Genomic DNA, 12,805 nt, shown 5'->3' on the forward strand with positions numbered 1-12,805 from the left:
TTCCTGGCAGGTTATGAGGTGGTTCTGGACTGTGGTCTCCAGTTTTACACAGGAGGAACTGGCACGACTTGTGCAGTTCACAACAGGATCATCACAGCTTCCCTCTGGGGGGTTTGCAGTGCTGTGCCCATCTTTCCAGATCATTGCATCCCCCACCCACAACACTCTGCCTACAGCTCACACATGGTAGGTTCCTTCATTGTCAGTACTGCCAGCAGGGCTCAAGGAGAAAATGTGCCTGGAAAGAGTGGCTTCTGGGTGTTTCCTGGGTCTGCATAGGGGCCAACTACTGTGAATGCTCCTTAGTCAGAGCTGATTCAGGGAATGGATGTGTGTGTCGGGCTCTCCAGTCTTATTGTGCATGTGCCTGATGTTTTGATATGACTGTTTTCTTATGTTGCAGCTTTAACCAGTTGTGTCTGCCCACCTACGACTCATATGAAGAGGTCCATAAGATGCTGAAGCTTGCAATCAGTGAGGGCTGCGAAGGATTTGGTATGCTGTGATAAGAACTTGTCCTTTCTTCCCCACCCAGGCCACCTTTTTCTTTGCCTTGGGGCTGCAAGACTGGCTGCTGATATATACATAGTAATGCGCCCCCTCTTATCTCCTGCTCTTGTGGCAGACTGCACACTGGACTAGGGGGGTTTATCGCACACTTGAGCTGAAGAAACAAGGTACAGAGAGAGTAATGTAGCATGTACTGTTTTCTGTAAGTGAGGGAGGGTATTCATGCCCTCATCAAGCACAGGAAGGCGCTGGAGTATGTTCAAGCTCAGCTGGTTCTCGGTACGCTTCTCTCCTCGTCTATCAATCACCTCCTCCAGCCCGTGTGCATGTCAGCACTTGTGGAAATCACAGATAAACCTCTGGAAGGCCCTCCCTGTGCAGGTCACCTTGCTGGAAATTTTTCTTCATAAGTCAGGGCAGGCCTTGGCAAAATGGCAGCTCTAACCCTGGTGAGCGCTGTTCTTAAGACGGAGCCCAGTGGCAGGGCAGCTGGTAAAACGATGTTAAGATCATCTTAATCGTTTCATAGTTTTTGCTTCAGGTGATACAAAATGGACATGAGCTGGTACAAGTTTAGAACTTATGAACACTTGAAAGATGTGCAGCGAGACAGAAACCGGAGCTGTTACTGCTTGTAACTGTTTTTGAGAGTTATTACCGCCTGCTTTGTGGCAGGGTCAAAGAGCACAGCTTAACCTACCAGTCCCCCACGCCCCAGAGTCACCACTTTTCACTGCAGATACAAGTAGCCTCGTTGTGGAACAACACAAACTTTCACCAACGGGTATGGGGGGGCCATTTTCAGCCCCCTCTTTCACAGAAATAAAATCTTCAGGGTCAATATTCAGTGATTTAACCAGCAATTAACAGCTCCTGGCCAGTTAAGTCGCCTGTTCATCACTAACTGCTCATTTTCAGTGACACTTAACGCTTGTGCTTAAAGCAGTGGTTCCCAAACTTTCTCTGATCTCAGCGCCCCTCTCAAGTCTCCCCTGGCCCCAACAGCATTGAGTCCTTTCTTTGCTAACGGGATTCCCTGAGGCTCAAGCTCCATTCTGCTTGTACAGTGCCTGCATTTCCACACATGCCCTCCTTCTCTCCCCCTTTTCCATCCAGCATCTCCCCTCCTCTCCCCTGCATCCAGCGTCTGCCCTCCCTCTCTCTCCACTTTAATCCAGCCTCTGCCCTCCCTCCCTCCCCACTTTCATCCAGCCTAAGCTCCCCATTAACTCCATTCAGCATTACCCTTTTTCTTTCTGTTTCTTCTACCTTATCCAACCTTTCCTCCTCTCTCTCTCTGTTTCTTCTCCCCCATCCAGCATTAACGTGTTCTCTCCTCCTTCATTACCCCCCCCCCCCAATCTCTTTCTCTCTGTCTACGGCTATATTTCTCTGCCCCTCCTCTCCAAGCCAGCATCACTCATGGCTTTCTCTCTGCCTCCTCTCCTCTGCTCTCCCACTCAGCCTCTGCAGATTTTCCTGATCAGCAGGCCAGAACCGCCAGATCGTGGAACCAGTTTCCTGCGCACAGCATCACTAGCTCTGCCGGTCACACCCCTCTGACACAGAAAATTTGCGTTAGAAGAGGTGTAGCAGAGCTAGTGGCGGTGCTTGCAGGAAACTGGTCCTGCGGTATTCACAACGGCCCTTTCGAAAGATGTGGCTTGGTGGGAAATTATGCTGTGGCACCCCTGAGAGTCCACTGGCTTAAAGCAGAATTGGTTATTTTGGGGGTGTTCTGGGGTGGAATTGACTCTTGGCTGGTTAAGTAGTGTTATTCACTTAACTAGCCAAGGTAACCCCCATAAACAGGATCTCCTAAAAATCAATCTTTAGGTGCTGCTCCTTAGCCAGTTAAGAGCTGAATATCGCGTTTAGCTGGCTCTGGAAACCTGGAAACGCCGAATCCCAGACACAGCCTGGCCTTGAATTTCCAGTCATAATGCTGAGCACCACCAGTATCGACCGTTTCATTTTTATTTTGAATTTAGCTCACACTTTGTCAGCAGCTCAAAACAGTAGGTATTTGCAAGTTGAGATGCAGAGGTGAGATTGGAAAGTAAAATCATGTGTAAAGTCTGAGCTGGCTGAGCTTCAGTTGATTGGTTTAACTCATGGAATTCATTTTTATTCATATATTACTTGATGCTTGTTTTCCAGATGTAAGTAATTTAAGTTTGCACTTGAGGATACTGAAGGGTTAAATGACTTGGCCCCTGTTCTAGTCACTGTGCGCTACCTACAGATTATCCAACTTGCAGAATGAAAATACGCTTGGAAGACTGCAAAATGAGGCCTTTTCTAATTAAAGCACACATAGTACTGGAAATATGTAACTGCGCCTTGTCCCAATGTACACCCTGACTCTGCATCTTCAAAGGTAAACTGCTTTGAAATCTGCCCTTCACCTGTGAAACCGTGAATAGCACTTTACCTCTCTGAAAACAGTGGCCCCAAGGACGTGTGCCAATCTAGCCCTACCGTGAGGATGCAGTCTCAGCGACACAAACTTCTGGAACTGTGTACCTAGGCTGACTTCTCAAGCAATCTTGTGCAGTTATTTCTACTTTTTTGACTTCATTCAAAGGTCCCACTTTGGACAGTTTGAAATTTATCCCTTTCATGTGAGTGACTGGCTATGGGCCAGCAGCCCTAGGGCTTGATCGTGGAGCCATCAGGCAGTGGATTGCAAACCCATCCTGGGGTTTTTAGGATGTCCTCAATGAATATACATGAGACATTTGCATAGAAGGGAGGGTAGTATACATGCAAATTTATCTCCTGCATATTCATTGCAGGTCAGCCAGAAAAGGTAATTGGCTAGCTAAGGAATATTAGTGAAATCAGGAAGCCTTGCTGGTGGTGGTAGACTTTTCGCTCAGGTGCTGTATGGTGTCAGCCCAGGCCTTGGGGGTTCTGTTTCTGCAGTAGGCTGTGTAAGATGCTGCCTTTGCTTCTTTTCTCCAGCAGTGAGCAGAGCCATGTTTACAAAGCACATGGGGTTTGGAGAAGCCAGATATTCCTACTGTATTCAGTGTGCTAAGAACAAAAGCAGAGCGATCACCACTCTACATGGTACTTCATTAATCTACATGACAATGCAATGGCACTTCCCCAGCACAGAGCTGCCTTTTTCACTGGGGTGTGTGAACTAAAAGGTCCAATTTTTAAGCTGACACACTAAAAGGTAGCCCAGCCTGTAATGCATCATGTTTTCTCCAGGACCAAGAACCATAAAAAATCTATTTAATAAACCATGTCTGACGGAAATGAGTTTGTGTCTGATGGAGTAAAGTGATGTATGGGTATTTCAAGAGTCTGTATTGGGAACACTTCTTAATAACTATACTGCCAGTCTTTGCCAAAAGACACAGATCAATTAGTTAAGTTAATCTGGAAATGAGTGTGTGAAACCAGGCAGCAGCTATCAAAGCTGTGGCTATGATGATGTGTATTAAAGAGAGAGAAACAAAGAATGAGGATACTTACTGCTTTCCCAGGGATTGGTAGCAGGGAATGTTGCTACTATTTGGTTTTCTGCCAGGTATTTGTGACCTGGATTGACCACTGTTGGAAACAGGATACTGAGCTAGATGGACCATTGGTCTGACCCAATATGGCTATTCTTATCTTCCTACCACTGTGGAAGGGGTTTGTCAGACCACCTTTGGGAAATGTGTTCGCCGAGGACAAGCAGGCTGATATTCTCACGTGTGGGTGACGTCACATCATCCCCCGGAGGATTTTCAGCAAAAATCTGTAGAAGTCTCTTCTGGAGCGTTCCATCACGCGTGGCGTTCGTACTGCGCATGCTCGAACGTAGTTTCTCGCCCACCACGCGGTCATGCTCCTCAGTTTTATCTTTTCCGCGTCTGAGGAGACACAGAGTTCTTGTTAGTGCTTCGCGCTTTCCTTGGCCTTCGGAGTGAAGTTTCTTCGTTGAAGAGTGCTTTCTTTTCGTTTTCTTTAAAAAAAAAACAACAAGAAGAAAAAAAATTATTTCCTTTATTTTGTAGTGTTTTTCGCCCCTTGTTAATAAGTTTCCTTTATTTTTTCGTGCGACCGCTGTTAGGCCGCTCGGTCGGGGTTTTTTCTTTTCTGTGTCCTTTTTCTGACACAATCGCGTCTTTTGATTTCGCAGAGGCTATTTTTCCCGCCATGTCATCAAAGACGCCCAGTGGTTTCAAGCCATGCGCCTGCTGCAACCGGACCATCTCTGGCACTGATCCGCACTCTTGGTGCCTTCAGTGCCTTGGGCCCGACCATCGTCCGGAGAGCTGTAAGTTGTGTCTTAAGATGAAAAAATGCACCCAGCTCTCCAGAGAGGCCCAGAGAGAAAAGCTTTTTGGGTCCGGTACCTCGGCGTTGGTGGCTGCGTGTTCGAATCACGTCGGGGTCACCAATGTTTTAATATGAGGGTTCAGAGACCTCAAATCTGACTCCATCTCTAAATAGCACTAGTACTGAGGTAATCAAGAAGTTGTGAAGTTCTAAAAGGAATTGCCACTAAGAGAGACATTAGGTCTAAGGAAAAGATACCAGCCTTATGACAAACTGGATTTAGATTACAAGTTATACAATGCAGTGAAAGATAGCATGATACAGCAAAAGCATTTATACTTACAGCCTCTGATCATAAAGTGAAGCCCACAGAACATCATTTGGGATGAGGAGTTTATTTGCCAAGATACAAGTCAAATCAGTGATTGACAACAGGCACGTACAATCAATTATAGGAATATAATAATCCAGCTGCAAACAGGTGTTAATTAGTTCCTAATCTTTTATAATTTCTTTTACCAATTAAAGGTTTTACAAGGGAAAGCAATTAGGTAATTTGTCAATTCTGCTGGTCACATTGGTTTCCCTTGGAGAGAGAGAGTGGCAACCCTTCTCTCTAGCCTAAACCAGGAAATACCCTGATTTTTATAGGTGCCCTCAGGATATGGATAATATGACAATAGATATACCTGATTGGATCTATGCTAATGTCAGGGTTACCACTGGTTGGCTCATGCTAATGAGTAGCTTCTATCTTGCTAACATGGTTTTGTCTCTAGCTCGCTTGACCACAAATCTTAAGCAAGACCCTGCATCCAGCTACACCTTTCCTTTCTCACACCATGGCTGACCACAATGTCACTCTGTCCTTTGGACCCCCACCTTTGTGTTTCCTGTTGTTCTCCTTAGAGCTCCAACACTGGGAGTTCAAGCAAGAGTCACTCAGGCCTGTAAGCTTTTCCCTCATTTTAGAGCCTGAACCAAAGTCTAGGCAGGGGACCAAGGCTCATAGCTGTAGCATTTTTATACAGAGACCAGGTAAAGGCTGCCAAAAGACTGATGCACGCTGGGAGCAGTGATGCATCAAGTGGGTCTCCACCTGCCTCAGCGCCTCCTGCTTTGCAGGCCCCCCGGGACCGACCTGTATCGGACCCGGCCCCGAGGAGGCGTGTGGATTCCACATCCTCCTCACCGGTACCAAGGAGTCTCGATGTCGGGCGAAGGCCAAGAAGCACCATCATCATTCTCCTTCTCGACATGGTACCGGGAGCTCCGGGTCGTCGAAGCATTCGGCACCCGAGAAGCGTCGACGCCGAGAGGATCGAGCCACTGAATTCCTGCCATCTGAAGTACTTGACCTGGAAGGTCATTTTCTTGGTGGCTGTTACTTTAGCTCGTAGGGTCAGTGAGCTTCAGGCTCTAGTGGTTCATGCTCCTTATCTTAAATTTCATCATAACAGAGTAGTCCTCTGCACGAACCCTAAGTTCCTGCCGAAGGTGGTGTCGGAGTTCCATCTGAACCAGTCGATTGTCTTGCCAACATTCTTTCCCCGTCCTCATACCCATCCTGGCGAAAGCAAACTGCACACTTTGGACTGCAAAAGAGCACTGGCCTTTTACGTTCGCTGGGTAAATGTCTCGTCGTCCCCCTTCTCCCCCACTGCTAACTCCCGGCTCCGTTCCTTCTATCTCGCTGCTCCCTATGCCTGGAATAGACTCCCTGAGCCAGTACGTCAGGCTCAGTCTCTGGCTGTCTTCAAGTCTACGCTTAAAGCCCACCTCTTTGCTACTGCTTTCGACTCCTAACCATGACTCTCTTACTCATCACCCTCACTTATCACCCCTACCACTGCAATTTCCCCACCCCTAGCTGTCTGTTCGTCTGTCCAATTTAGATTGTAAGCTCTGTTGAGCAGGGACTGTCTTTTCATGTTAATTTGTACAGCGCTGCGTAAGTCTAGTAGCGCTATAGAAATGTTTAATAGTAGTAGTAGTAGTACGTGGAGCGGACAAGCCCCCACAGACAGTCCGCCCAGTTGTTTATTTCTTTTAATCCCAACAAGAGGGGAGTTGCTGTCGGGAAACGCACCATATCTAATTGGCTAGCAGATTGCATTTCCTTCACTTACGCCCAAGCTGGGCTGACTTTAGACGGTCATGTCAAGGCTCATAATGTTAGAGCCATGGCTGCGTCAGTGGCTCATCTAAGGTCAGCCACTATTGAAGAGATTTGCAAAGCTGCGACATGGTCTTCAATCCACATATTCACATCTCATTACTGCCTTCAGCAGCATAGCCGACGCGACAGTCAGTTTGGGCAGTTGGTGCTGCAGAATCTGTTTGGGGTTTAGAATCCAACTCCAACCCTCCTAGGCCCATTTTTATTCTGTTCCAGGCTGCACTCTCAGATGTTTCTTGTTTCAGGTCAATCTCTGTTATGCCCTTGCCGTTGCAAGGTCCAATTGACCAATGGTTATTGTTTTTAGTGAGCCTGGGGGCTAGGGATACCCCACATGTGAGAATATCCAGCCTGCTGGCCTCGGAGAATACCTGCTTCAGGTAAGAAACTTCGCTTTCTCCGAGGACAGCAGGCTGGATATTCTCACAATCCCTCCCACCTCCCCTTTGGAGTTGTCTTTCTTTTTGTCTATTGGATTCAACTGAGGAGCGTGACGGCGCGATGGGCGGGAAACTATGTGTGCGCATGCGCAGTACGAACTCTATGCGCGATGGAATGCTCCAGAAGAGACTTCTACAGATTTTTGCTGAAAATCCTCCGGGGGCCGACGTGACGTCACCCACACGTAAGAATATCCAGCCCGCTGTCCTCGGAGAATACCTGCTTCAGGTAAGAAACTTCGCTTTATTGTAAACAAGGATCAAACAGGGGCTTAGATGGATCAATACTAGAAGGAGAACTGAACTTTTTTTTTTTTTTTTTTGAGAAGATTGGCTGAAGTCCAGCTTTCTTACTTAGCATAAGAGTGGCCATTCTGGGTGAGACCAAAGATCCATCAAGCCCAGTGGCCACTCCAGGACTTAGCAGGATCCCCTCTTCCCAGAGCCTGTGTGATCTCCTATCTATGAGGCGGCTGCTTCACACCATGCAGAAAAATGTAATTGTAGTAACTTCCTGCAGCCCCCACTGTAGCTTCTGCCGCCTTCAGTCACTCAGGCCATATTTCCTCTTCCTTCTAGCCTATGAGTGGGCTGTGTCCTATTTCAGCAGTCAGAACTATGCCTCTGCTAACTACTGAAAGTTTAATGTAAAGAATCATATTATGGGCAAAGATGTGAAAGATTTAATGAAAGTAAACAGGAATATCAAATCTTTCATAAGTATATAAACATTACCATACTGGACATGAAATGAAAATGAGGATATTATAATGCCTTTGTATCGCTCCATGGTGCGACTGCATCTCGAATATTGTGTTCAATTCTGGTCGCCGTATCTCAAAAAAGATATAGTGGAGTTAGAAAAGGTGCAGAGAAGGGCAACGAAAATGATAAAGGGGATGGGACGACTTCCCTATGAGGAAAGGCTGAAGCGGCTAGGGCTCTTCAGCTTGGAGAAAAGGCGGCTGAGGGGAGATATGATAGAGGTCTATAAAATAATGAGTGGAGTTCAACGGGTAGATGTGAAGCGTCTATTCACTCTTTCCAAAAATACTAGGACTAGGGGGCATGCGATGAAGCTACAATGTAGTAAATTTAAAACGGATCGGAGAAAATGTTTTTTCCACTCAATGTGTAATTAAACTCTGGAATTCGTTGCCAGAGAATGTGGTAAAGGCTGTTAGCTTAGCGGAGTTTTAAAAATGTTTGGACGGCTTCCTAAAGAAAAAGTCCATAGACCGTTATTAAATGGACTTGGGGAAAATCCACTATATCTGACGATAAGCAGTATAAAATGTTTTGTACTTTTTTGGGGTCTTGCCAGGTATTTGTGATCTGGATTGGCCACTGTTGGAAACAGGATACTGGGCTTGATGGACCTTTGGTCTTTCCCAGTATGGCAATACTTATGACAGACCAAAAGTCCATGAAATCCAGTAACCTGTTGCCAACAGTGGCCAATCCGGGTCACAAGTATCCGGCAAGATCCCAAAAGAGTAAAACTGCGTTTATGCTGTTTATCCCTGGAATAAGCAGTGGACCTTCCCAAGTCCATTTTAATAATGGACTATAGGGTTTACTTTTAGGAACTTGTCTACTGGAGGAGTAGCCTAGTGGTTAGTGCAGTGGACTTTGATCCTGGGGAACTGAGTTCAATTCCCACAGCAGCTCCTTGTGACTCTGGGAAGTCACTTAACCCTCCATTGCCCTTGGTACAAAATAAGTACCTGAATATATGTAAACCACTTTGAATATAGTTGCAAAAACCTCAGAAAGGCGGTATATCAAGTCCCATTTCCCCCTCCCCTTTTTTTAAACCCTGCTAAACTAACTGCTTTTATCACATTCTCTGGCAAGGAATTCTAGAGTTTAACTACATATATAGAGAGAGGTCTATAAAGTAATGAGTGGAGTGGAACGGATAGACGTGAATCGTTTGTTTACTCTTTCCAAAAATATTAGGACTAGGGGGCATGTGATGAAGCTATAAAGTAGTAAATTTAATACGAATCTGAGAAAAAGTTTATTCACTCAGCGTCTAATTAAACTCTGGAATTCATTGCCAGAGAATATGGTAAAGGCGGTTAGCTCAGCAGGGTTTAAAAAGGGTCTGGCCCGCTTCCTAAAGGAAAAGTCCATGGACCATTATTAAATTGACTTGGGAAAATCCACTGCTTATTTCTGGATAAGCATCATAAAATGTATTGAGCTTTTCTGGGATCTTGCCAGGTATTTGTGACCTGGATTGGCCACTGTTGGAAACAGGATGCTGGGCTTGATGGACCTTTGGTCTGTCCCAGTGTGGCAATACTTATGTACTTATTTTGAGTGAAGAAATATTTCCTCCCATTTATTTTAAATATTCCACTTAGTAGCTTCATTTCATATCCCTAATTCTTGTACCTTTGGGAAGAGTAAAATAAGCACTCTTGTCCACCCATTCCACTTGCTATTTTATAGACGTCTATCATATTCCCCCCCCCCCCCCCTCTACAACTGTCTATTTTCCAAGCTGAAGAGCCCCAGTTTATTTAGCCGTTCATCATTTTGGTTGCCCTTCTCTGTACCTTTTTCAAATTCTGCTATATCATTTTTTAAACTTGGTGACCAGAATTGCACACAATAGTTGATATACAGTCACACCACAGAACAGTACCCACAATGTGTAAATGTTTGTGTTTTCATAAATTGCATATTGTGGAATTTTCCAGCACTTTGACTTCTGAAAATACAGAAAGAATGGGTACAAGCCACATCTTCATTTGCCCAATATACAACTTCCTACATGGAAGGGAGCAGAAGCAGGAATGGATCTGCTTGTTAAACTAGACCTTGGTGAGGTGGCAACACCATGGGGAATGGTGATTTGGATATTTTTCCCCTCATGTTTTTTCCTTCCAATGAATTCAATCAAAAGTTTGTTCTCTTGCTAGCAGCAAAAGAATAATAAATAAATAAATGCTACAAGTTACCAGTTCATATTAAGGTTCAGCTAAGTCACAGGGAACAGAATGAACACATCAACCCATGTAGCAATAAAATATCAGTAATATATTTGACTTGCTTAACTAATGATTTACAAATGTCAGTTTCCATTATGTCCCAAGGATCAGTCCAGACAAATGAGTTGTGACCATCTGCCAGCAGGTGGCGATAGAGAACTCTAATGAGTTGTGCCTCATAAGCTCCTGTGCTTAGCAACAAAGCCAGTATTCTCTGTCGCTGGCAGGCGGGATAGCAGCTCCTGTGTTTTGTGGTGACTTCTATGTGGCCTTCTGTCGTGCTTGCAGGTTCAGATGAGGTTAAGGAATAGATGGGTCACAGTAAGCTCTGGTAGACTAAGACTTGTGACACAGAAGCACTCACTCTCCCAACCTTTGCTGCATTGCATCATTATGATGCTGAAAAAAGAAGTACTGAGGTGGAACCAGAGGCAATGAAGGTAGCACAACCCAAGAAACATCCCCCAAACAATGACAGATTTGTGAAAAGCAGAAAATTCTTACTGCTAGAAGATAATGAGCAGATGCATTAGCTTAGGAACACAGTTCAAGGGTTCCAACCTATTGAAATGCCTGCCAGGATCCTTGGCTACCAGATGTACCGACTAGATACTGAATGTGATCCAAGAAGAGAGCAAGGCTTTAAATACTGATGATGTAATTCACTTGGGGACAAATGACCTCGCCACTAGCAAGTTTACAGCACAGAGAGCATTCCAGAAGCGTGAGGAGGGACTGAAAACTTTGGTTTGGACTGCAACTTTTTCCAAAGTAATTCCTAGCTCTTCTCTTCAGGGTTATCCACTCTATTGGCTAGCTTTGTGTCATCCGCAGAAAGACGAACCTTACCTTCTAACCCTTCAGTAATGTCTCTCACAATATAATAAATAGAATCAGCCCTAGCACCGACCCCAGTGGCACTCCACTATTCACATTCCTTCCCTCTTGGTGAATTGTATTTACCACCACTGTTAAATCAGCCTAAGCCAGAAATTAGTTTAGCCACTGTATTCTGGAGTAGTTGTAGTCAGGCCTTCAACTTGCAGCTGATCGGCGAGTATAAGGAATTGCAGTAATCTACTTAGGGGGAGTAGTGTAGCCTGTGCCAGAGTTATAAAGTCTTCTTTCTGTAAGGAAGACCTGATTGCACAGAGCTGCCTGAGCTTTAGAAATATCTTGCTCAGAGCAGTGACCTGTTTTTTCGAAAGTAAGGTTGGAGTCCAGAATTACTCCCAGTACTTTACAGGACCCTTAAGATGCTAAGACTACAGGAGAGAGGGGGGATCTCTGGGGCACCCCACAGCTGGGGTTTCAGCTGGATGATCTGTCCGTATACATCTTGACACTATATGATCTGTTCCTTAGAAATTTCTTGAAACACTTCAGCACTATTCCTGACAGTCCCATTTCAGATAACTTAGACAAGAGTATGGTATGATTTATGGCATCAAAGGCGGCTAATACATTGAACTGTAACAGCACTGGCCAAAGCCCTGCTGGGCTCGATGAACCCTTGGTCTTTTCCCAGTGTGGTACTTATGTACTTGTGATCTTTGTTGTAAGAACAAGGAGCAGTGTTTCTGTGCTGTGTCTTATGGAAAACATTAAAAGTTTCTACATAATTTTGCAGTTCATTTACTGAAAATTCTAGCAACTTTGCCATCCACAGGCTGCTTGTGACAGGACAGTAGTTTTCTGCCTTGGTCAGATCAGTGCTTGTATATTTAGGTACAGGGGTTAGGGCAATTTCTGTTAGAGAATCTTGGTAGCAATCTTGTTAGAGGTTGACATTAATGAATTCAGTGAGCCAATGTAATATTTCTGGTAGCATTTCAGCCAGCAAATATGAGGGACATATGTCTAAGCTAAATGAGTTTTTTTGAGAGCCTGATCAGGTTCCTTTTAAGAGTTGTTGAGGTGAGTCAAAGACATCCCAAGTACTGAAATGTCTGTTAGTGTGTTGCGGGATGGAATAATCACATGTTCTGAACTGGTTAGTAGAAAACTAATTTTTCTGACTTTGTCCTGAAAAGAATTGTGCTAGTATTTCTGCCTTGGGTTGCAAGAAGCTTGGTATCATCAATATATTTTTGGTATTGGTCATGTAATTTTTTTTTTTTTTTTTTAATATTTATGTTTTTATTGGAAAAATATTAATAGCAACAGAGACAACAGTCATCATATAGCAATCATGAATCAAACTTTCAAGAAACAAGGTCTCAATACAAGCACAACAGTTCAATATCATTCTCTAGTACAACCCCTTCCCCAAAAGCAATTCCCTCCCCGTATTATTGAATGCTCAAGAAAAGATCTGGATTCACAGTCCACAAAACATATGGGTCCCAAGTCTTGTGATATTGCAATAGTTGTCCTGTATGTAAAGCTGTCAA

General features: G+C 44.7%; 1 protein-coding gene across 6 annotated transcripts in view; it reads left to right on the plus strand.

Annotated features, from left to right (window-relative positions):
* The window catches only part of AREL1 (apoptosis resistant E3 ubiquitin protein ligase 1), a 158,358-nt gene extending 156,691 nt beyond the window's left edge, over positions 1-1,667 (plus strand). For all 6 annotated transcript variants that reach the window (XM_030213862.1, XM_030213865.1, XM_030213867.1 and 3 more), the window contains 2 exons: positions 11-186; positions 404-1,667. In XM_030213862.1, the coding sequence (XP_030069722.1) occupies positions 11-186; positions 404-506 (279 nt within the window). In that variant the 3' untranslated portion in view covers positions 507-1,667. The remainder of the gene's footprint in view (positions 1-10; positions 187-403) is intronic.
* The last annotated feature ends 11,138 nt before the right edge of the window (positions 1,668-12,805 follow it).

The sequence above is a fragment of the Microcaecilia unicolor genome, chromosome 9 (assembly GCF_901765095.1).
Source record: "Microcaecilia unicolor chromosome 9, aMicUni1.1, whole genome shotgun sequence".
NCBI classification, from domain to species: Eukaryota; Metazoa; Chordata; class Amphibia; order Gymnophiona; family Siphonopidae; genus Microcaecilia; species Microcaecilia unicolor.